At 40.4% G+C, this 25,527-nt stretch overlaps 1 protein-coding gene across 1 annotated transcript in view; it reads left to right on the top strand.

Moving 5' to 3' along the window:
- Positions 1-25,527, top strand: part of Pzl (Piezo-like) — a gene marked incomplete at its 3' end in the record, with an annotated part of 709,421 nt that overhangs the window by 562,120 nt on the left and 121,774 nt on the right. The window contains 2 exon segments of the mRNA NM_001316564.1: positions 11,021-11,176; positions 11,226-11,373. Coding sequence (NP_001303493.1) covers positions 11,021-11,176; positions 11,226-11,373 — 304 coding nt within the window.

The raw sequence follows: 25,527 nt of genomic DNA, 5'->3' as shown, positions 1-25,527 counted from the left end.
GTTATCCCCAAGATTTTTAAAAAATTTACATCTTTTATTGTGCGGCTGTTAAAGACAATGTCGGAAAGGTTGCAACGTTGTTTCCGACAGATATGTAAAGTTTGGCATTTTTCAATGGCAAGAGAGGCCCCAGAGGTTGCTCCCCACGAGTTAATTTCTTGCAATATTTCTAAGAATTTTTCTCTGTGTTAATATTTTTTATTTTAGTAAAGATTATTGCGTCGTCTGCGTATAGTGAGATGTAAATATCTTTATGCCGAGTTACAATGTCATTTATGTCTTCAATAGCTATCATAAATAAAACCACCGAAAGTGGCGAACCCTGCGGGATTCCATTGTGTAAAATGTGGGAGTTCGATGTGACATTGTTTATTCGAACCCTGAAGGACCGATTGGTCATGAAGGCTTTAATAAGGTTATAAAGCCTAGGACCAATGCCCCAGCGCTCGAGTCTGCAAAGTACGGCGTGAATCCCCACGCGATCGAAGGCTCTTTCAAAATCCGTCGCCAAGATAGAGACGTGATTTTTGGTCGAAAGAGCGTTCGACGCGAAGTGTTGGATACGCAATAACGCGTCCATCGTGCTATGATTACTTTTAAAGGCAACTTGATTATGGGAAATTAGGTTGTGGCGTTTAATGAACCAGGTAAGTCTTTGTGCTATTATTTTTTCTAGTGTTTTTCCCAGACAGGATAACAGAGAGATAGGACGGTAGCTGTTAATATCGGAAGGGGGTTTGTTAGGTTTTGATATAGGGATAATGATAGCCGATCTCCATGTATGTGGGTATTTTCCAGTGGTTAATATTTGATTAAAAATGTCTAAAAGTTTTGTTTTTAGGTGGGGAGATAGGTTTTTGAGCATAGGGTATGATACTCTGTCAGCCCCAGGGCTTTTCCCTTTTGCTTTTGCTACTGAATTTTCTATTTCGAGCAATGTGAAATTGGAATCTAAGGATGTAGCCGATGGGGAAAGTGAGTCGATGGCATAGGGCTCTAAAAGATACCGATTTTTTACTCGTATATATTCTGCTGAAAAATTTTGGTCAGAAGAGTATTTAGACCAAGATAAGGCAAACTCTTCGGCGATATCAAATGATCCAGTTAGAGTACCCGAGTTGGATTTGATATATTTGAACGGAGTGGGAGGGATGCCGGCTAGGCGTTTTATATCTGACCAGACCTTTTTTGTGGAGGATACTGGGGAGATTTTGGAAGTAAATTTTTCAAGGGAGTTACGCTTGGCCGAAAGTACAGCTTTTTTGAAAAGCGCGTTTGCTTTTTTGTATCGGATAAGGTTTGTATCATTCGTATTGGCTTTGTAGGACGAGAACAAGCGTTGCTTTTGGTCCCTAAGCTGTTGAAGGTTAGCGTTCCACCATGGCACCTTGGCTTTGTGGATCACCCTTTTCGTTTGGGGAATGCTATAGTTTGCAGCTGAACGTATGACTTTCGTCATTTGTGCGACTTGCTGATTTAGGCAACCGACCGTCCAATATGCTGCTGATTTTTCGCAACTTTCGTTAAAGCGTTTCCAGTTCGCTTGGTCTGTCTTGTATTTAGGCAGGGGTAAAGTGTTATCGGGACGGGTAGGTGTGTTTATGTGGATGGTTATGGGAAAGTGGTCACTTCCATGGAGATTATCTGATATAGACCAGCTGCACATATGGGCTATCTGTGGAGATATCAGTGAGATATCAATGTGGGTGAACGTATTGTGAGTTGAAAGGTGAGTCGGGGAACCGTCGTTAAGAACAATTAGGCTGTTTTCAAGAATTACGGTTTCAATTTTTTTACCCCTTGTATTTGTGCGAGGTGAACCCCATAAAGGACTCCATGAGTTAAGATCACCCAGGAGTATTGTGGATCCGTTAAGATTTTGAAGAATTTCTGATATGTCAGAAGATGAAAAAATTTGACTTGGTGGGATGTACGCATTAACAATATTAATGACCTGTTCAAAATTAAGCTGCAGTGCGGAGCAGAGTATGCTGGAGTTAATGTTACGGTATGTATGTGGGACATTCCTTTTAATAAGAACACCAATGCCTTGTTTGGCTGAGGTGTTATAAGAAAAATTGTGGAAGTAACCACTATATTCTTTGGGGCAAATAAAATTTGTAGAATTACATGGAAGGTTGGTTTCCTGCAAAAATACAATATCGGGTGCATGGTCTTTTATGAGTAGTGTCAGTTCGTTGTAATTATTAAAAATGCCGTGGATGTTCCATTGTAATATAGTAATTGTCATGATTAAAAATTTTTTTTTTTTTTTTTTGTTTATTTATTGTTTTTTGTTGGACTGTTATTACTTTGTGGTGTGTGTATATGAAGGTAAGGGTGAGAGGATCAGGACTAGGAATCGGGATCGTCCATAGTGTCTGAGTCTGTTGTGTTGATTTTTGTTTGTAGATTTGAGGTTTGTGAAGCAATTGATTCGTTTGAGTTGGATCTTGAGGTCATTAACGTATTGTTGTCGTCGTTGTAGGTTTGTCCTAATAGAGCGTTTGCTTCCGCCCTAAGGGAGCGAGATCGTTCGATGCATGTTTTTTTTAGGTAAGAGAAATCAGTTTTGTCAGAGGTGCTTGGGGAGGAAGTAAGATTCTCTTCGAGATTCAAAGAGTTCGTCCGAGAAGTGGGATACGTTGGTGAGAGCGGAGCTGGTACTTTTGTCGAGCTGGTGGGCAAGTCGGTGTTTGTAATCGTGTTAGGGTTTCGGGATTTTTTGACAAGCATCACGGATGCTGTGCTTTGGTTTGCGACGGTCGAGTAGGTAAGCGTGGGGTTATTTGTTGTGTTTTGTTGTTGTTTTAGTATAGTGCGAGCTTCATGGAAACTGCATTTTTTGCGTGTTTTGATGTGGAGCAGTTGTTTTTGTGTTTGGTATTGTGGGCATTCGGGTGAGGAGGCTGGATGTTGGCCGGTGCAGTTTGCACAGAAAATGCGGGTGCCTGGCACGGGAAGGTGGGGAGCGAGATTGCATGATACACAGGCAGGTGGGTTTTTGCAGTGCTTTGATGTGTGGCCTAATAATTGACAAGACTTACATCTCATCGGGTTGGGTATATATTCTGACACCTTAACTGTGTGCCAGGAAACCGTTAGTTTACTGGGAAGAGTGAAACGGTCGAACGTTACGAGAACTTTTCCAAAAGGTTTGGGGGTGCCGTCGATCATTTTGGTAATTTTAAATACGCTGTGTACATTTTGTGATTTTAGTTCCTCAACAATTTCGTTTTCTGGAATGTTAATAAGACAGGGAGCGTAAATGGTGCCTTTGACAAAGTTAAGAGTGTTGTGGAGCTTGCACTCGATATCGCATAAGCCAGGTAAAGAAGTCACTTTGATAAATTTGTCACTAATTTCCCTGGAGTTAACCAGCAAGAGAAGGTTACCATCCCGAAGATTAGAGATGGATGTCATGTCTTTGCTGATATACTTAAGGGCTCTATGGACAGCAAAGCAGTTGTAGTCGGATATGGTTTTCGGAGAGTTTTTTGATGAGACCACTAAATATCTCGGATTTTTGCACTGCGTTTCAGGGAGGTCTGGGGAATCAACTTGTAATTTTTGAAAGGGTCTTTTTTTCTTAGCTTTGGGGCTAACGCTGAGACTGGCAAAGCGATTATCCCCCAAATTGAGTGGCCCGGGGGCCATGGTTAATAAATTTATGGATATTGAATGTTTTTGATTTGCACGTACGCGTTGATAAGAAGATCAAGAAGATAAGATGATAAATATCAATGTAACGGCGATGGTAATTACGCGATAAGCAAAGCTCACACAATTGGAAAGACACAGACGTCCGCACTCGAAGAGAGATAGTCGGTGACTGAATAATAATAATAATAATAATAATAATAATAATAATAATAATAATAATAATAATAATAATAATAATAATAATAATAATAATAATCATAATAATAATAATAATAATAATACTTACAATAACAATAATATTAATAATAATAATAAGTGATGAGGGGAGAATTTCGCCGATCCATAATATAATAGTATATATAACATAATTATATAATATTATAAATGTATATATAAATCCGTAATAATAATATAAAAAAGTATAATAGATCAAATATTGTTTTATTGATCGCGACTCAGTGCGATGCACTTTTTTGTCTTTGACAAAAGTTCTTTCTGTCTCTCAGTTCTTTCAACATATGATACGTTTACACTATGTTATTATTTCGTTCGTTTTACATACGCTTTAAAATGGTTTTATTGTACTTAATTTCAACACCTCTCCTCAATGGTACCATTTTTTTAATACAATAACTTACATAACATTCATAAGCTTAATTAACTTCTCATGTTTCTGTTTTGAAAAATTCTTTTTCAACATATCGGCTATCATATCGTTAATTAGTACATATTTTAATTCAACATCGCCTCAGATGTAGCTCCTCTTTTACAGCTGATGAGAGCGTCATATTGCTGCTTAAGGCAACACTAATTTGTTTTTCCTAGAGATAGGGCGTCCCGACAAGAAGAAAACAAATTCTGTGTACGAATGTCGGTGGCTGACATCACCTGCCCAGTCGACATCAACGTAGCCCACCAATGGCAAACCTTCAGCCCGATAGCTTTATGATTTGTTGGCTTTTCCAGCCAATTACCGCATCGCTCGCTGCACCAGCTTCACAACTGAGTGGTAGATATCTGGTCGTGATGTCAACGCAATCCATAGGAAAGGAAGACTAGTAAGCGGTTGGATCCTGAGTAACACAACGCTCGTTGTTACACACAACCTGAAATCGCGCGTGTAAGGGTGTCGCTGTCGTCCAGCGCAACTCGCCTTTACGATCAATCTGCATATCCCAGAACGTGCTCAGCTTGCCTTTGTCCATCCATTCAAATCTCGAAGCTTTGTTAGACTTGACCTTCATAAGATCCACTCTGCTGTGACACGCTATAAGAAGATCGTCTACATAAACTAGTACAAGAAACAAGTTACAGTTTATGTCCTGTTTGTACAAACATGATTCGTAGCATGGCATGGCACGAATCCGATCTCTGGAAGAGTTTTATCTAAAGTGGCGTTCCACTCACGACCTGTCTGATTTAGTCCGTATATCGCCTTATTGAGCTTCAGAACCGTTTCCTTGCACTCATCGTCGGCGAAAGCCTTAGGCTGTTTCATGTACATATACGGTCTCACTCAAATGGCTATTGAGAAAGTGGTGGTTACATCTTTAGTTCCAGTGACAACGCCAACACATGGCGAATGGTTTCATATCGGCACAGTGGTGAAAAAGTTTCTCCATAGTTAACTCCGAATTTCTGCCATCGAGCTTTGTACCGATCGGGATTGCCTTCATCATCTCTTTTAATGGTAAAAACCGATCGACATCCTATGGTTTTTTTTTTTTCAAATCGCAAAACGTCCATGTATTATTTGACACAAGCGAGTTATATTTAGATTTCATGGCTGCCTTTAAAATTGTAGCTTGCTGGCTATGTAACGCTTCTTTATAGCTTTGAGGAAGTGAGATTTTAGCTTTAAGCATGGCATTGACATAGTTAAATTCCTTCCTTGGTCGCCCTGCCTTGCCGGTCCGAATAATTTTAGGTCTCCCTGTCCCGATTCTCATTGCCTCTCCTGCCGGTGGCACCTCCCCACCTTTGCACTAGGGTCCTCACTGGCTGTTTTATTTTCAACATCTTCTGACTGCTCATCCTCAATAATTACATTTTCAGCATTCCCGGGAGATACTTCTGATGGAAATTCAAAAATCAGTTTATTTGAATAATACGTCGCTTAGCAACGACCTGCTGCGTCATCCTATCGTAACTTTGTCCTTAAATTTTACACGGTGACCTTTGTCTAGCCCCACCGCCAACCATGTGGCCATGGTCATCGCATGTGACCCACATTACTTTTTTTGCCACTCCACGCCGCATATGGAGTAGTTCTTACAAGATTTGCAGTTGGTGACCGATTTCTGATGTAACATGCTGTCATCACAGCCTCTGCCCAAAGACTTTCCGGCATTCCTAAGTGAATAACCAAACTCCTGGCCATTTCCACCAGGTTTCGGTTGGCTCGCTCTGCCACTGACTTCTTTGCACTTACTTCTTTCTGAAAAATGTACACAGTTAATGCCTTGTACCATTGAATGCTTTATTAATTTTGACAAACTGGCATAATTTAAATGTCCATATCGATTATGCCACAAACGTGCACTGATCTGTATAGCGCCGAAACAAGTGTTTCCCTTGCTGTCGAAAATAAACAGCTAGTCTTTTCTTTGCGCTTTTAACACTTCTTCTCCATCCTGATGTACAATCGCACAGTCTTTGCGAAACGTTACAGTACATCCTCGAGAAACTGCACACTTAATATAGACATAAAATACATTCCGCAGCGTCGGAATGTTGTCTGCCAAAATTATATCTTCCACTTGATATAATTGTTAAAAAGATTTTGATTGCAACACATATGAGCCGTAGCCCGCTATCAAGACACCAGCTAGACGCTTTCAACTCTCGTACGAGACTTGCAGGCACTACTGTACTGTGTTCTGGCTTCGCTGTTCGCGGGCGTGAAGGCAAAGGCAATTCTTGGCGCCTTTCTGCACTAGGGTCACTGGGGAACTCCATCTGCTGTTGCTTTCTTTGATCGCCCCACGACCTAAAATAAAATCCAACTTTTGTCTTGCTCGCTTCTACCTCGATGCTATGCTGCTCTAGGCATGGTTTTCGTTGCTTGCTGCAGTTTCAGACTTTGACTTGATATGGGGTGTATGTAAGCCAGGGGCCCCACAGGACTTACTATAGACCGGAAGTGGGGAAGCCAGCCGGTGGATTTCAATTGGGCAAGTTGTCTATAGAAAGAACTATCCGGAAAGCAAACAAGCAGCGGGGTATAATGCTATGCTACGCCCAAATCGCGTGAGCTGCGTTGTTTTGCAATTTATTAGTTTTACTCTAAACTTGTAGTCGCCTGAGAAACTAAGGTCGCGCCGAGAAAATCCCTATTTCAATATTCCAACGAGCCACAGAATACCACATCAGAATTTCACATCTGAGCAAGGCCAAACTATACAAAAATTGACGCGACTGCATTCACTAGTGAGAATAATAAATAGCCGAAGAAAGTTTGTTTATTTTACGATACTGTTTATTTTGCGAATTGTTTACAGCAGCTAGGGCCGACAAAGAGCTATATGGAATGCACAAGTTTAGTCTTTTCCGAAAAACGAAGAAGTGGCAATTGGCGGGACAGACAGCCGAAATGCAGCGCCCAAGCTTAACGTAGGCGTTGTCTGACCAAATTTGCTTCGGCTTCCGCCGGGTGCATATGAACCTCTTGAGTCCGCACAGAAATGCAACTGTCGAGAGATCCTTGATCAGCACCAGGTGCACTGCCTTGGTTCCAAAGCATATAAATACGCAGACGTAGCATTTAACCGCGGGCTTGTTGCGCGTATCCGACTTGTGAAGGAAGGGTCCACAGAAGTCTATACCAGCAACCTCAAAAGCCCAAATAGGAAAATATTGGGATTGAATTGCGCCCAGAAGAGCTCGAGATCCGGCATGAAGATTGCTTTCATGGTAATGCCAAACAATTGTTAGAGTCACCGGATGGGACCTTGGAAGGACTTTCGGGTGGCGGCCATCAAAGTCCAATGACGAATTCCGGAGGCGACCGCCTACTCTAAGAAGTCCAAATTGATCCAGGAACGGCGAGAGCGAGGATATGGGACTAGACGAGGAAACTCTTCCCAGCGTTTTTAGCGTTCCTCCCATAAGTGCGCGCGCTGCACCAACCGCAGTATCATATGAGTACCCTCTTGAATGTGTGCGACGGTGAGCCCAGGATGACGAATTCCATTACAAAATTTGTAAATGTATGCAAACACTGGTTGCAGTGAGGGGTAAGAATTTGCAAATTTGGAGCTAGCAATTACATCCACATAAAAATCGCGCCGAAGTATTTCTTATCCAATGGGATACGATGACAACTGCTGCATAGCCCTTACGGACAAGAAGGAGGCTGGCTTGGTGACGTAGGTAACTGTGTCGAGTTTGTATACTTGAAGGTCATCGATTGTGGAGTCCCTCCATACAATGCACTGCAAATAGCTATCTTCTTGCGAGACTCTTACACATCGGTACATTTTACATATGTCTCCTGTAACGGCAACTGGGTGTGAGCGAAATCGAATTAGGATGGTAAATAGCTTGGGCTGGATGACCTGATCCGTCAAAGATAACGCGAAGCTTGGTGACAGTGCTATCCTCCTTCATGACGCAGTGATGTGGTAAAAAATATCGGCATGAGCTGCGATATATGTCCCAGATCACGATATTCCTTCATGAACGCCGCATATTTAACCCTCAAGCCAGTGGGCTTTGTAAGCTTCATTTCCAGCGACAAGAATCTCTGCAAAGCCTGAGGATAGGAATCTCCTAAAGAGTCCAAATGGAGTTTTAGCGGCAACCGTACCGAGTAATCGCCAGCTGGCAGTCGGGTGTAATTTTTAACAAAGTGGGCCTCGCAATCTAACTCCTCCTTAGTGGCTTGAACTATTGGGCCGGGACAATTTTCTACCTCCCAAAAGCGCTGCAGAAGTGAATCAAGTTCAACATCAATGCTGTTTTCCTTGCTGGCTGAAGAAGGAACGCGTAAAGCTATTAAGGCGCTACCGCAAGGGCGCGCGCAGCCTCCGGACACAACCCAGCCAAGACGAGTTTTTTGAAGCAGGGGCAGTTCTGGCAACAACTTTATCTGACCTACGCACAGCAGCTCATAAAACAAGCTAGCTCCTATTAACAGGTCAACACGCTGAGCTTTATGAAATTCCGGGTCGGCGAGCTGCAGGTTTTCTGGAATCTTCCAGTCCCCAATGTCCACATTAAAACTTGGCTGGCGATCCGTGATATTGGGAGCGATAACTGCTGTTATGCTCGTTGAGAAATCCGAAGTGACAGACCGAATCGCACTTCCTACCGAGAATCCATCAGTCGCGAAATTGGAATCCCCGATTCCAGTGACGGAGCCGGACGACCTCGACCTCTTAAGTTGCAGTTGATTTGCAAACCGAGAGGTGACCAAGTGCAGTTGAGAGCCAGAATCTAACAAGGCCCTGCAGGAAACGAACAGTCCCGACCGATTCTGCACTAGAACGGTTGCAGTGGCTAGCAGCACGAGGTCACTACCGAGATCCTGGGCAATTAGAGTAGAAGAAGTCGAAAGCGGGGCAGAAGGTTCAGTGCGGGAGCTTGAAGACACCGGAACATGTGGCTGCGAGGAAGGTGGACCATCTAGATGGAGCAGCGTATGATGCCTGATTCCACAGATGCGGCAGCGGCTCGAGCTGCATTGCCGTAGCTGATACCCTGCCTTTAGGCAATTTAGGCAAAGTGCTAGTCTCTTTGCCTCGCGCAGACGATCTACTGGCGCTAAGTCTCTAAATTGCGGGCAATAATATATGGCATGCTCTGCACTATGGCAAAGCATGCAACCAAGAGAATTTTGGGTGGTAGCAACTAGCGTCGAACGATTTCTGCCAATTTCAATCCTACATCGCTGCTCCAGGAATGCAGCCACCGATTCCCACGACGGAATAAGGTTGGCAAAGATCGGATCCTCCAAGCGCTCCTCCCACTTAGCTTGGCTCGCCGCATCCAGCTTTTGCAGCAGAACTTGCACTATGATGCAGCCAGCGATTTGCTCAGTGGTGCCCAAACCCTTCAACGCACGAATGTGAGCGTTAAACTTGTCCGACAATTCCCGAAGCGATGCCACTGAACCATTCCGTACTACCTTTAACCCCAGAATCTCGGTGATGTGCGCCTGAAAAACGAGACGCCGATTATCAAACCTTTTTTGAAGCAACTCTAAAGCCGCTTCGTAATTGCTGTTTGAAATCTCCAATGATAGTTTCAAGCGCTGAGTCCCTCAAACATGACCGCAAATGTTGAAATTTCTCAATGTTGAAGAGGTCTGGATGGCTGTCGATTATGCTCGTGAAGTGGCAATTGGCGGGACAGACAGCCGAAATGCAGCGCCCAAGCTTAACGTAGGTAGATAACAAAAGAACAAGGAATGAGCGCCGTACAGATAAATGCGTGCGAGAACAGCGGTTTGCACTATGGGCATCGCAACTGCTACCACTGACTACTTCGGCTTACAATATTAAAGAGTATGAGATTAGTCTACTGCACAGTTTTGGCGGCTGCATGACCCAACACATACCCATTTGAGAATACAGACTACGACTACGCCGGACCGCTCCTCTTAAAAGTGCACAAATTTCGTCTCAGATATATTTGGACGAGATTTATCAGCTAATCATGTCGCAACACAACAATCAAGTCATCGAGGCTGTGGTGGAAAATAGGAATCAGGTATCCGCTCCGTCAAACTTCATCTGCGACGAGTTATTGGCACACGCTTTTGGCTCAAATTGAAGTTGTAATCAATTTACGCCCACTCTTCGCCACATCTGACACCTGACATCAGTGTACAAGGGGCCATGTTGCAGTTAACCGTCTGGTTTACTGGAAAAACATTGTGGCAATGGCTACACGGCTTTTGGAGGAAGTGGCACCAGGACGTACCATTACTGACCGGTTTTCAGGATCGTAGAGACGATACGCTTTTGCCTCAGGTTAATATCCAGCTTAAATTTTTCAAGCACTTCACTCTTTGTGAGCATAAGTTAATAAAGTTTTTTCTTGTGTACTTGTCGATAAATTGTCGATTTCCGGCGATTGAATTGACATTCATAGGTGCAATGTTGAGTTGTGAACGTTTAATGAAGAGCTGAACTCAGTAAGAGTACATTGTACATAGGAATATGAAGCGAAGCATACGAGAATACAATGTTGCCAGATCGTTGTTATGAACTTTAAAAACAAAAGACATTCGATATTCATCTTAATAAACATCATCTTAAAAAACATTAATAATAATAATAGTAATAGGAATAATAATAATAATAATAGTAATAATAATAATAAAAATAAAAATAATAATAATATTTAATTTAAGGGAAGAGGGAGGTGGCGAGCAAGTAAAAGCAGTTCGTCCTAATGCAATAGAATTCAAGAGAGAGATGGATGATATCCTACTACCAGCTTTGGAAAACAAATACGTGTACCAAAACATTGAATCCGAATATTACCGCAAAGCAATGCAGGGATTAGCGTATGTTCCCTAATATTGCAGAAATGACAACTAATTATTATGTTTTTAGGAATAAAGGAGGCTTGTTATCCGGATTCCGTAAATTTTTTTTAGCGTTGAGACATAAGTCCCGACTGTCAACTGATGTTTATACGTTATTATTTCTCTGTGATTTTATTAGCTTTTTCATTTTACTGTTCGGATTTCCTAAATTTGTGGTAAGTTTTTGAATCTACAGGGCGAGAAAAAGGTAGGATGCATTTTATAACTTTACAAACAAAAGACATTCGATATTCATCTTAATCGATATTCAACATTAATAATAATAATAATTATAGCAATAATAATAATAATAATAATAATAATAATAATAAAAGTAGTAATAATAATAATAATAATAATAATAATAATAATAATAATAATAATAATAATTAATTATGATAATTAATTAATTAATTAATTAATTATAAATAATAATAATAATATAATTTAATATTATTTATATTATTATTATATTATTATTATATTATATTATATAATGCATAATATTAATAATAATATTTAATTTAAGGGAAGAGAGAGGTGGCGAGCAAGTAAAATCAGTTCGTCCTAATGCAATAGAATTAGCTTAGAATATTATGTCGTATGGAGAAACATGGAGAAAAACTACCTGAGCGGTAGCTTGGCATTGGTGAAAAATAACCAGGAGACTCGAAAGTGAAAGATAGCCAGCGCTGACAACGCGCGCTTTTAAGCGTGGCCAGTTATAGGATCGGCTCCAACCCTTTAAAAAAAGTGCGAGAAAGGAAAGCTTAGCTGCTCACGAAGCTTATCTGTATAGATAAATCTGATGCGTAATTGTGCAATTTAGGTGCTGCTGGCGGCTGCGAGACCCGACATACTCCTAACGTTGGAAGCGTTAAGCGTCAAATACTCTCGCTAACGGCCACTTCAGGGCCACTAGTTTTCATCCTAAACGAGGACCACGTCATTCACAACTGAAGTTCTGAGCGAACCTATGCTCAGCTGGCATCTCATCCCTTGGTTGCAATAGCAAAGGGATATCCCTTTTTAGTCTTTCAGCATCCTTACTTGCGAGGTTGCAGTCATTTCCTGGTCCCTCAATTCTTATTAGGGTGACTTTCCGTTTCATTTCAATGACGAAATGAAGCTGCGTCACCTCCATTAGTACTTTTAGGGCTGCAGTGGGACAGGTACGCATTGCTTCTGTCATGCATACGCAGGCTATTCTCTGCAGCTTATGGAGCTTAATTGCTGGCCTCTTTGCGACATTCTGACAGGGTTATTGCCTTCATTTTGTGTAGCTTGTACCTATTTGTAAAAGGAACAATAACAGTTCTGCTAGGATTTAGGCTCAGGCCTACTTCCTTGCACCATGATATGTGCAATATTGCAGAGTGTTTCCTCATATTAACCTCTAGCTATAATGACAATATCGTCAGCATAGCCTCGGGTCAGTCTTTCCAGCAACTCGTCTACCAGAAGGCTCCACAGGAGAGGTAAGAGGACACCCCCTTGAGGGCAACCCCTTGTGGTAGATACTGTGGACGACTGTCCTTCTATAGGGGCCATGGCTCGCCTAGATGCCAGTAGTCACTTAATCCATATGCTGGTTGTCTTCTTTCCAGGGATGCGTTGACAACCTCATGGGAGGTATTGTCGAAAGCACCCTGTATGTCTAAGAAGGCACATAACGACACTTCCTTATGAGTCAGTGAATCCTCAATTCGGCTTTTCAGGTTTTTAGCAAAAACGATGTCAAGCTGATGGGTCTAAACGACTTCGGATCAGTGATGTCTTTCTTTCCAGCTTTCGGAATGAAGACCACTTTTCCTATACTCCAGACAGTAGGTATGTGTCCTAAAGCTAGGCTGCTGATCAGTATTTTCCTGATCGGTACTGCGAGCTGACTTAGCGCTCGTTGAAGCAGGATTGGCTGAATGCCATCTGGACCAGGAGATTTGTAGGGCTGGAATGTACCAATTGCCCATCTTAATCTCTCCGTTGTTACTATTGATTTAGCTTTGGTCCAATCAGTAGCACGCGGTCTACTTTGTGCCGTTACCGGGGTATTCTTATCCGTTTGTGAGTTGCCAGTAGTAGCTCAAGTTTCTCCTTACTTCCTATAGTATAGGAGTTATCCTCCTTTCGTAGTGCCTGATTTGATTGTGGCACTCCTTTGGAGATTGCTCTGTGCTTAGCCTAGCGCCTTAACATGTGTTTCTATTGCCTCACAGAAGGTTCTATAATTCCTTCGTTTGGCTTTCATGGTCTCATGGTTATACATGGTCAGTTTATTCTGGTAGGCATCCCAGTTCCCTTCTCCTTTTGCTTTGTTAAAGAGACGCCTATTCGCTTTTCTCCAATTCTAGAGTGGTACGGAGTTTCGCGGTTACCCCAGTAACTGGATCTCGCAGTAAGGGGCCATTGAAGCCTTCTCAGGTCGTATTCCTGGGATTTCGCTTACGCTCGCTACATTCTAGATTTAGCCCACACTTTAGTAGGCAGCACAAGCAGCAGGGCCAATCCGGCCAGCGAAATGCCGAGCACCAAACTCGCGCCGGTGCACCAGAACCAATGGAGATGGACCCTTCGCTGTCAAAGTTTGGACAGCCAATCCAGGCCTCCGTTGGTGTCAACAGGCGGTCGACCATGTCAGATCGCTCAAAGGGTAAGAGCAGGCAACAAAGGGTCAATCATATAACCCAAGATGCTGGACAAGGACAGAACTCGTACGCCAAAGCCGCCGACGACGCTGAAAGCGATTCTGACGCCCTCAATTTTTTAGGGGAAAATTCATCCTACCCGACTTGTCAACCTTTGATGGGATAATTGGCTTCGATTTTTTAGCTCAGGGTGGGGCGTCCCTCTGTTTGGCCTCCAGTCAGCTCAAATGGGGTACGGAGAAAATAGCCTTCCACAAATGCGCTGATGTCAACTTCACCAATGTGGATTGCTTAGAAGTGCAGGAGGCTCTTCGAAAATTAATAAAGACCAGAAAAAAGGCCTTTGCAGACCCAAACGAGACCCTTTCATACAATACTTCGGTGGTTGCTACCATCAGAACAGAGAGCGAAGAGCCCATCTATGCCAAGCTCTACCCGTTATCCCATGGGCGTCGCCGACTTCGACAATAAGGAGATCCAAGATCTACTATGAAACGATATACTTCAAAAATCGGCACCGAAGTTGCGGGCAACCGCAACAAGCGCTTAGTGATAGACTTTCGCATACTTAACGAGCGAACCATTCCAGACAAAATACCCCATGCCGAATATATCAATGATATTAAGCAATTTGGGCAAAGCTTACGAGACGAGGAGGCTCACATCAAATATGAAGAGTGGGTGTTAAAGAGCCCACAAGAAGCGAACATGAGAGTATTGGTCGAGAAATCGCGTTTTTTTTTTAAGAAAAGCGTGAGCTTTCTTGGGGGCATAGTCACCAGTAACGGTGCAAGAATGGACCCAGAAAAAGTCAAGGCCATAAAAGAATCCCAGAGCCCAAGACGGTATTCGAAGTCAGTTCGTTTCTGGTCCTCGCGAGCTACTATAGATGTTTCATCAAAGATTAAGCTGCTATAGCAAGGCCCATTTCGAAGATATTAAAGGGTAAAAATGGGACAGTTAGTAGGCATAGATCGAGAAACATTCAGGTGCGGTTCACTGAGTCCCAGCGAGAGGCGTTCCAAAAGCTTCGCAATATATTGGCATCAGAAGACGTCATGCTCAGCTACCCGGACTATAAGAAGCCATTTGATCTAACGACAGATGCTTCGGCCTACGGTATAGGTGCGGTGTTGTCCCAAGAGGGCCGCCCCAAAACAATGATTTCAAGGACACTTACGGACAGTGAAGCCAACTACGCGACTAACGAGCGGGAGTTATTAGCCATCGTGTAGGCCCTGGCTAAACTGCGGCACTACTTGTTTGGAGTGAAAGATATAAATATCTTCACTGACCATCAGCCTTTAACATTTTCTGTGTCGGAATCAAACCCGAACGCCAAACTGAAGAGGTGGAAGGCCCGCATAGACGAATTCAATGCTCGACTGTTCTACAAGCCCGGTAAAGAAAACCTGGTAGCGGACGCCTTGTCCAGACAGCAGCATAATGTGCTGGAACAAGAGGAGCTCGAATCTTGCGCAGCAACGATTTACAGTGAGATGTCTCTCACCCACACAATCGAGTCGACGGACAAGCCGATGAACTGCTTCCAGAACCAGATAATACTGGAGGAAGCACGTTTCTCGTCTAAAGATACTTTTATTCTATTCGGGAATAAAAGGTGCCACACGGTCAACTTCGGCTGCAGGGAGTCTTTATTAGACGAACTGCACACGCTAGTAATGATACAGGACGAGGTAGTCCAGAGGTTTCCTGCCACACAGTTCTGGTATTGCAGGAACCGCGTTGTAGACGTAATGAGATTTGAAGAAAAAAGGGGAATCCTAACTTCTGAACAGAATAGGGCATACATATTTCCCCAAATTGGCCAAGCTGGCCAATGAGATCGTTCAGAATTGCAGGTCTTGTGCGAGGGCCATTTTCTCTTATGACAAAAAGTTTTTCCTCACTTGCGTCGAGGAGAACTAGAGAACTACGGAAGACCTGAAGCCAGCGCTGCTTCAGTCATTGAAGTCGCACACGATCGTGTCTGCAATAGTCTTCAGAGTCCTAAGTCGCTGCAGAAATGTCGCCACGGATTCCCACGTGGTAATTCAATTTCGCCCGGCGGGGTCCTCCAAATGCTCCACATATTTGGCCTGACTCGCCGGATCCAACATTTGGGCAAGCAATTGAACTATTATGCAACCAGCTATTTGTTTAACTGTACCCAATAGGTCACAAAACTTCGAAACGGATCCGCTCTGCACTACCCTTAGTCCCAGAATATCGGTGACATGTGCCTGAAAGACTAAACGCCGATTAGCAAATCTGTTTTCTAACAATTCCAAGGCAACAGCATAGTTGATCTCTGAAATTTCCAGTGAGCTTATGGTTTCCAACACAGTGTCCCTGAGACAAGATCGTAGGTGATGTAAGGTCAGAATGGCTATCTATTATCGCTTTAAACACAGAATAGAAATCCAGACAGTTAACACATCCTCCAGTGAATTTTGGTAGCTCAAGGGGGGCAGAGAAGACGTTGAAGAAAGTTGAATGGGCTTGAATTCGTGAGGAGCGCTTTGAAATCTCCCCACGAAAATAATTATTTCTCACTCAAATCGCTTTCAATTTCATCCAAATCAAGCTCTTCAAGCTCGCTGATAATTTTTCGAAATGTTTGTTGCAGATCATCAATTAGCTCCAACCTCACATGAAGATCGGAATCGTCAAATGATATTAACGCGGAACTTGATAAAGACTCTGCTAATCGTTCCACTCTATTTTATATTACAGTCGCCTGCTCCTTAAAAATGTCACCCTGTTTACATCAGCGGCAACGTTTCCAGAAGTTTCTGCAGCCATAGCAACAGCAACAACAACAAATTCGGTTTAAGCGGGAAGATGAGCGCAGAGAAGAATTAGCAGCAGCTTCCGTTATTAGGCTAAGATTTTCGATTATTGTAGACAAATATTGACAGCGAATTTAAGTTGAAGCTTTAAATAGGCTTGTATAATCTTCATAGTATATTGTTTATGCCCAAATCACTCAGCATGCATACAGTTTGTCAAGAAACTGTTTACACACTGTGAAATAACTTGAATTTTTGACTTTAAAGCTAAAAATGAAGAGTTTTTTGCTTAATTAAACGCAATTTTTTTATAAAATATAATTAAACAATATTTATTTTACTTATAAATCAAAAAACAAATTAAAAATATTAAATATACAAGAAAATAAACAACAAATTCCAAGTTTACACACTTTTGAGACTGTCAAGAAACTCTTTACACATTTTGTTTTCCTACTTTGTTTTGTTCTTTTTCTTAGAACGAACTCGATTTTTCCGTTAGTTTTGGCTTTGCATTGCTTTTTACAACGCTTCTATTGAAATTTGTTGACTTTGCTTGTGAAATTTTGCTGATCAAACGTGCCTAAAGCGAATTATTAAATTTAATAAAATGCATGGAAAGAGATTAACTTTTGAAGTTACCCAATTAATAAACTATAACCACCAGTTGGGAAAATCTTTTCCAGAATTAGTATAAATGTTTTCTGTATCCCGTAAGACCGTCTACAATGTTTAAAAAGGCTCGGAAAAAGAGGGCAGGCTTGAACCTAAGAGTGGTGGTGGGCGGAAAATTAAAATTAAAAAGCGTGTAGACCGCTTTATTATGCGAAATGTGATTGCGAACCCCCGAATCTCGGTCAGATCACTTGCTCTGGATATCAGGCAAGAGTGTCACCTAACTGTGTCACACGAAACTGTGCGCCAAGTCATCCTACGCCATAGGTACTCTTCAAGAGTTGCAAGGAAAAACCCTTTGCTGTCAGATGCCAATATGGAACAGCGTCATTCATTCGCTGTGAACAAGGTGGATCATCCGGAAGAGTTCTGGGATGACGTCATATTTTGTGACGAAACTAAAATTATGCTCTTTTATAACGATGGGCCAAGCAGAGTATGGCGCAAACCGTTGAGTGCGCTAGAAAAACAAAATATCATTCCAACGATAAAATTGGGAAATATGTCACTGATGGTTTGGGGCTGTATCACCAGCCGTGTGGGAAAACTAGCCTTACTTGAGAGCACAATAAATGCCGTGCAATATCTAGGAATTTTAAAAAACAAATTTGAAGGCCAGTGAAGAAAAATTAGGTCTAGTTAGCAACAACAAGCCAAATTTTATGTTTTACCAGGACGTGACCAGAAATATAAAGAGTGCAATGTACGCCCTTATAACTGTGGTAAAGTGATCGATACGCCCCCTCAGAGTCCTGATCTGAACCCCATTAAAAATTTGTGGACCTACTTAAAGAAGAAGGTGGCAAAAAGGGACCTAAAACACGACAACAGCTTATGACTGTAATAGTCGAAGAGTGTAAAAAGATCCCGTTTGAATATGACCTGCAAAAACTTGTCCATTTCATGAAAAAAAGTCTTTAACTTGTAGCTAAAGCCAATGGGAAACATACTACATACCAAAACTTTTAAAATTTTAATAAAATAATTTAAAAGTTTAGGATTAAACTTCGATTTAGTGTTTTGTGTAAAGAGTTTCTTGACAGTCTCAAAAGTGTGTAAACTTGGAATTTGTTGTTTATTTTCTTGTATATTTAATATTTTTAATTTGTTTTTTTGATTTATAAGTAAAATAAATATTGTTTAATTATATTTTATAAAAAAAATTGCGTTTAATTAAGCAAAAACCCTTAATTTTTAGCTTTAAAGTCAAAAATTCAAATTTCACAGTGTGTAAACAGTTTCTTGACAAACTGTATATCATGTCGGGGTCACCAAAATGTTGGGCTAATATCCTTTTTTATTAGCCTTTTGGAAAAATAAAAGACGAGTTATGCATTAGCGAATTCGAACGATATGATTTATTCTCTTTGTTGTTTGTTATTTCGAGAAATTTGGCATGCTTGGGATACGAAAATGAGAGTAAGTAAGAAATAGCTGCTAGCAATGACAAAGGTGCATGCGTGAGTACAAGAGAGAGCGCGAGAAAGGGAAGCATCACGCAGCTGATCTGCATAGATGAGGTGTAATTGTGCAATTAAGGTGCTGCTAGCGGCTGCGAGACCCGACAGTATTAATTTATCATTATGTAAAAAGTCATTTCTTTTAAAATTTTTTTATAAATTATTTAGTGTTTTCTTTCACCATTTAAAAAGACCATACATTATGCAATAGTGACCATACGTATTAGAAAAATATCCTTGTAGTTGTTTTTGTTTTAGTTGTTGATATGGTCTATAATGATAATTATTATCACTTCGCGATACCAATACGTTATTTTAATATACTGATTAGCTTTCAGATATGGAATGTAAGATATTGTTTACTACACCAACAGCATTTCATTAAATGAATTTGTTATAATTTTTTCTCAATTGCACTACAAGTCGTAGTGTTGTAGAAGACATTAGATATCTTTGAAAATGTAAGCATAGGCACTTGATAGATCTCTATGTTTCACCATTTCCCAAAAAAAAAAAAAACAAATTCGATTGAAGAGGTACCGTCCAAGGATGCAATTGGATTATAAGAAACCTCTTCGGTTCGTAGAATTGAACTTTGCTTAGGGTGTTGTGCAAATAAATCTTATTTGCCTTTCTCATATTCTATTCTACTCACTACTGCATTTATCATTTTATTTATCGTTTTTCATTTATTTAATTCATTTATTATTTTATACGACCTTCTTGAATAATTCGCAGGCTTACATATAGGGTTCCTATAATGAACAAACCTACTCCACACTGATTTACATAATAATCCTGATAAGATTTCACCATGATGACTATTAGTGTTCTCAGTCATCATTATTCGGATTTGTATTATTTATAGGTTTGACCTTCTCCTTTTTCTAAATTGAAAGGGTAATACAAATCGGAGGTTTTTAAAGTTAATAAGATTAATATTGAGATTTCATATGGAGACCATATATCCAAAGGATAATATTCAATATTTGTAAACTGAATATTTCTTTCTTTTCTAACGGAAAATTGCATTATGTAACGTGTAACGAATTAAACGGATGGACGACTGGAGTACCTGTACTTGCGGGTGCACGCTTTAGAGGCCGGCTCTAGCTCATGGCAATGGGTGTGGTGGTCTTGCTTGTACAGATCTCTTTTCGTTACAGACAACAATTAATAAGATTAAGAAATTGAGCGTGCTTGCAACAACAACAAAATGAAGGAGGTAGAATACAAAAATCGGAGGAAGCCAATTAATACTTTCGGAAGCGGACAGTTCTAGAATGGGAGGAAAGTTTGAGAATTTTTCGCCTGCGAAACACAGGTGGAATCGTGTTCGCGCATTGCCCTACCCTACCTTAGACCACTTTCCTTAAGAGCATAGCTCTAGCGGCCCCTTTAGTGCCCTACGTCAGGAGAAACATCAGCCGAGTCAGCATTTAGGTTTTTAGAAATTCATATTTTCAAAATCAATCAATGCTTAATAATTAATAACAATGTTTATATCTAAAAATAAGTACATACTAAAGGAACCAAGTAAATATAAAAAATACGGACTAGTGTAATTCAAAGGAATTCAAAGCAAAGTTTTTCTCTCAGTTGCGAGATCAGAAAATGTAGATTTGATTCGATGTTCGAGATCATTACAATTAAAAGTTAAAAATACTAGTGGCTAAAAATATGTTTTTTTCTTTTAGGAAGGAACAAAGCTTTCATTTAAATCTTTAATAATTTTCGTTCTCTCTACAATCTCGTTCTGTGAATTATTAATTTCATTTATTTTTTTTTTGAGTTTTCTTTATAACGAATCTTTAACAAAAAAAAATTTAATTCTGTTTGAGAGAGAGCCGCGAGTAAATTCGGTTAGTTATTTTTTTTTTTCATTTTTTTTTTTGTCTTTTTCTCATTATCTTTCAAATGGCTGCTCTCGCCACTCCATTATTATTACTTTTTTTATTTGCAGTGTGTATACAATATAAGATGAACTCTATCAAAATGCAATCGGTTTACTACCGAATATTTCCAATAAAATAAAGTTTTATCAATGAGACTCACTCAACTTTTTACTCCTCGGCGAAAGATCGATCTCCCGGCGCAGATGAGCTGAAACGAAAAGGTGTTTTTTTTCCACAAACACTATAAGGAGGCATAATTTTGGAATACACGACTGCGATCAAACTTTTGTAATTCCCTACTCGAAAATTTATATGAGCACTTTCCGAAAGAGAACTCTTCTAAAACAATTAATTAGCTTAGGTTAAATCACTTACTATATAAAAATTTTAATCACTAATAAGAATTCATTTTTTTTTTCGTTTTTTTTTAAATCCAAGAAAACTATTAAATCGTATGACCGAGTGTCCTATTCGAGTACATATTCTTATAGCTTAACGTTAAACTTAACTACATAGGAAAAATCGGCCCCTCAATGTCCAAGATGGCGATCAGGTTGAAGTAATCCTATCTAGTAAGGCTAGGTCTGGCTTTTAGCATTTTTTTTTTTTTTTTTTTTTTTTTTTTGTGTAATTCGAAATTTGGCTCGCGTTAACTTTGATTTGATTTAATTTCGGGCATTCTGGACTGCCAACCAAGCACAAGAAAATTTTCCATTCACCCTAACCTCACTTTAAGCTCTACTTAGGCTGCATTTTCTTTGTTTAGTGATCCTTCCTGATGGCCCCAGCTTAGGGCGGTCGCTGTCCTGCTGCTGCGGCTGGTCCTTCGCTCCGGCCTGCTGGAAAGGCGCTCCGCTACTCGCCTGGCGCAGTTGCCGTCTCTCCTTCCGTCCGCCGGTAGCGGCTCCGAAGAATGGTGGGACCCGGGCAGTGATGCGAAAGTATAAGTGGTCCAGCGAAAACCCTCCGGGCTTCAATTTCGGCTGCGATTATATTCCTGTATCAAACTACGGTTCACCAATATTTCGAAACTCACTAACCTGCAATTTGACCCAGTCGAAGCTAGGATTTGGCGGCCAGGCGGCCGCGAGATGTCCGTGACGAACGCCGATCTCTTCGGCTGTAAATCGCCGGGAAACACAAGCCGGAATTATTTCGCGCACCACTATAGGCGAAGGAACGCCGTATTTTCAATATTTCGCGCGACAAAACAAAATTCCGTATGACCGCAAGTTAAAATTTTTCGACGCACTTTCGCAACTTGACGCGTTGACTGTTCAGATCGAAAAGAAGGCAAACCGGAAACATTAGTCGAGGCGTGGGCCAACGGCGGAAACCACGATCAGCTGAACAACACTTTTCTCCTATAACCGAATTATACCAAACTTATCGGGTGCAGCTAATAAGGGTTGCATCCAGTCTGGTATATTCTAGCTACTTCTTGCTACATCTAGTAAGACCTCACTTTAGTGTGTCACAGCTGACCGCCCTATCGATTATTCATCGAGATTTTTCTCACCCACTGCTTCAGTCGCCTCTACAATTACACGAAGACTATAAGACTACATAGGACTTTTGCATCCCCGCAGCATGGGAAATATTCGAGAGAAAGACAAGGCTCTTGACAAAGGCTCAAAGTTATAACTTTAATATTAATGTTGAAATTATTGGGTTTGGCGTATTTCAATTTTTCGGGAATTAAATTTCCAAAGTAACATATTGGGAATCGATAATATTAAACAAAACTTCATGCATTATGCGTATATAAGAAATCTTTATACAGGGTCCGGCAGCATAAGTTCCTTTCTTAAAATGCGAGCCATTTAGTTAGTTGATGTGAAGCAGTCAATATTGCGATCTCCACGGCTAGAAGAGATTGATTTGGGGGACACTTGGTTCCAACAAGACGGTGCAACAGCACACACTTCAAGTGCATCGATTGCGGTTTTGAGGGAACACTTTCCAGAGCGCCTTATCTCAATTAGAGGCGAATTGGAATGGCCGGCACGCTCTCCCGATCTGCCCCCTTGTAATTTTTTCTATTGTGTTTTTTGAAATCCCGTGTTTATGTGAACTCTCCAAGAACCCTACAAGATTTAAAAACCAACATTCAAAAGGAAATTACCAACATAACACATGCTATGCTAACAAGAGTCACGTCAAACGCCAGAAATCGGTTTACGCAATGTATGAAGAATGGGAGACTCCACCTATCAGATTTCATCTTCAAAAAATATAAATAAAAACTTTAGACATGTACCTACATTAAAAAAATAAATAAATATTTTCCGATGCCTAAAATAGGTTTCATTGAGTTCTAAAAAAAGGAAATTTTGCTGTCGCACCCTGTAGTTGGGTTAGTTGTTGGGGTTTTATATTCTTCCAGTTCATTTCTGCTAGCGTTTAACTTCCCTTCTACCTCTTCAATTTTACTGGTCACTTCACCCAATTGTACATTTATTAATCGGTTAATTTATCTGATGGTCAGATAAGTGGCGCTGGATATCCCGTCCGCAGAAAAGGTTGGTGCTGAACCTCCGGTTGGCATTGTTATGCGGTGTGGTGCGTTCTTGTAATTTGTATTAAATATTCACTCCATATTTTTAAATATTAAATTCTGAATTGGATTATTGCATTAATGAATTTCCAATGAAGTTTTTCACGATCACTGTCACAGTAATTAAATGTCGTTGGATTAATGTGGATGTTTTGATTTTTCCACTAATATTATGAGTTATTGGCGGCGTAAGTTCCATTTTATATTTAACTTATTATTGTTAATATTCATTTAGAACTTTTGAAGAGCCAATTAAAACTGTAATTGTTTAATTATTTAAAAAAATAATTTTTATTTTAACATAATTTTATATTTGTTGATGATAAGCTTTTTCACTTAAGTTTTTCACTTAACGACACTGATTTTTTGCTTATCCTTAATTGGAGACAGTTCTCGATCTTGTCCCGAATTCTTAATTCTTAATTCTTAAATTCTTAAAATAAATTAGAAACTTTTCTTTACAAACTTCTTGAACTTTCAATTATTGTGGAACTAAGATTTTCTAACTGATGCAGTAAGTTGATCATGGCTTGGTCTTCAACCGGAAGCTGCGTTTACTTTAAGTTTGGTTATTTATCTTATCGCGTAGCGAAGTGCTGGCAAAGGCAATGACAAAAACAGAAACAAAGAAAATTCCGTCGAGATTGGAATTTGAAATTTGTTTATAAACTGGGGTAAAGTGCTATTTTTACGGGTTGGATAACTTGCATATTCTTACGGTACCTTTTTGAGGCCAAAATTAATATCTTCAAATTATAACTTTAGGAACGTGAAGGTGCGATCTAAAAAGGTTAATTCCAAAGAAAGTGCGCAAAAGTTCACTTTAAGATTACATTACATTTGAGAAATTTCATTTTTTAGGAAGCAATATCTCGTTTGCCAATGCTGCCCTGCTGGAAGTGTGGCGCAAGCAAAAGGGTGTTCGTCAAAAGGAAAATTCTATTTACAGTTTTATCAGTGCTCATTTTTCTGACATCAAGCTAGACTTCAATGACCGATACCTAAAGGAAAAGGCGAGAATGTTTTCAGTCAATCTATTGCGAAATTGGAGAAAATGCAATCGAAAAATAAAGGAATTTTCGAAAGTTTATTCAAAGTGGTTAGAAGAACACCTGGTCCTATGGTAAAAGAGAAAAATAAAAAGGAAAAGAAATTAGATGGACACCCGAAAACGTCACATTATTTAAAAAGTTTGAGTGGCCGAAGACAGCAAGCAGATGAACTCGTAAGGGCGCAGAAACACAACGAACGTCTTTTGCTTCAAGCTGCAATGCTAGCTGTACGGAAGCGCGGCCTGCTGGATATTGCAAACATGCTTAAAATTCTTTTGTTGAATCCAGCCAAGGAAAAACCATTAGAAAATTAAATCTTCATGACAGCGACAGTCCACAAAATATTGGTTCACTCCAAAGATATCTTCGAGCAAACAGTTCTTCCTGTCGGGTATTTTGGAGAAGAGGCAGCAGAATCGAGGAATAAAATTTGGATCCCATAATATTATAAATAAATTTAAAGAGGCATGTTCGAAAACAAAAGCGACTATCTCTTCCACCTTTTCCAAAATATTCCTGGGGGCATGTGTACCCCATTAAAAAAAATCATCAAAATATGTCTCTTAGTTTAGGAGTTATTAATTTTTGTTAAAAAAAAAAAGGGAAATAGGCCCCATAGTGCAATGTATGGACGTTACGCTTCTTGTTATTCTAGTCGCTTGGAATCTATCCAGTCATGCTCGTCTTTTCCACTTTCATTTGTGTCTAAAGGCAAGTTATTGCCTTACAAGTGAATGTCGCAAATCTTGTGTTTCAACATTGTTTCTGGGTAAACACAAGTGCCCTAAATGCTAACCAGTGGTCTGCATAGTCTCCACTGCCATCAACGCCAACGAACGGTTAAGGTGCGACATCAGCACTTCTTCGCTGCGCCGCTGCTGACGGCCGCTGCTCACCCTTCACATGATTGCTAGGGACTTAGGAAATATTTTGTAGTTTCAGTTTCAAATAATCAGTTACAATAAACGGTCGCTTGCTATTTACAAAACAAAAGGAAAATAACTGTAATTATTAACCCGCCCGAACAGGAACCAGCAAATGAACGCGAGCGACAGACAAAAAATCAAAATTTTGCTAAAAAATTTGTTGGTTAGTTAGTTAAAAAAAACCAAAAATCACGGTCGGCAATAAAGTAAAACTTTTTGAAAAAAAAACAGATTTTCCGGAAGAGGAAAATAATCATTGGCAAAAATGAAAGGGTGTGTCACCTTAAGGGAAGAAAAAGACGTCGACGACGAAGAAGCTGAAGGTGAT

Source organism: Drosophila melanogaster, chromosome 3R (genome assembly GCF_000001215.4).
Source record: "Drosophila melanogaster chromosome 3R".
Taxonomy (NCBI): Eukaryota; Metazoa; Arthropoda; class Insecta; order Diptera; family Drosophilidae; genus Drosophila; species Drosophila melanogaster.
Note: the sequence above shows the minus strand (reverse complement) of the source record. Positions and strands in the feature narration are given on the sequence as shown.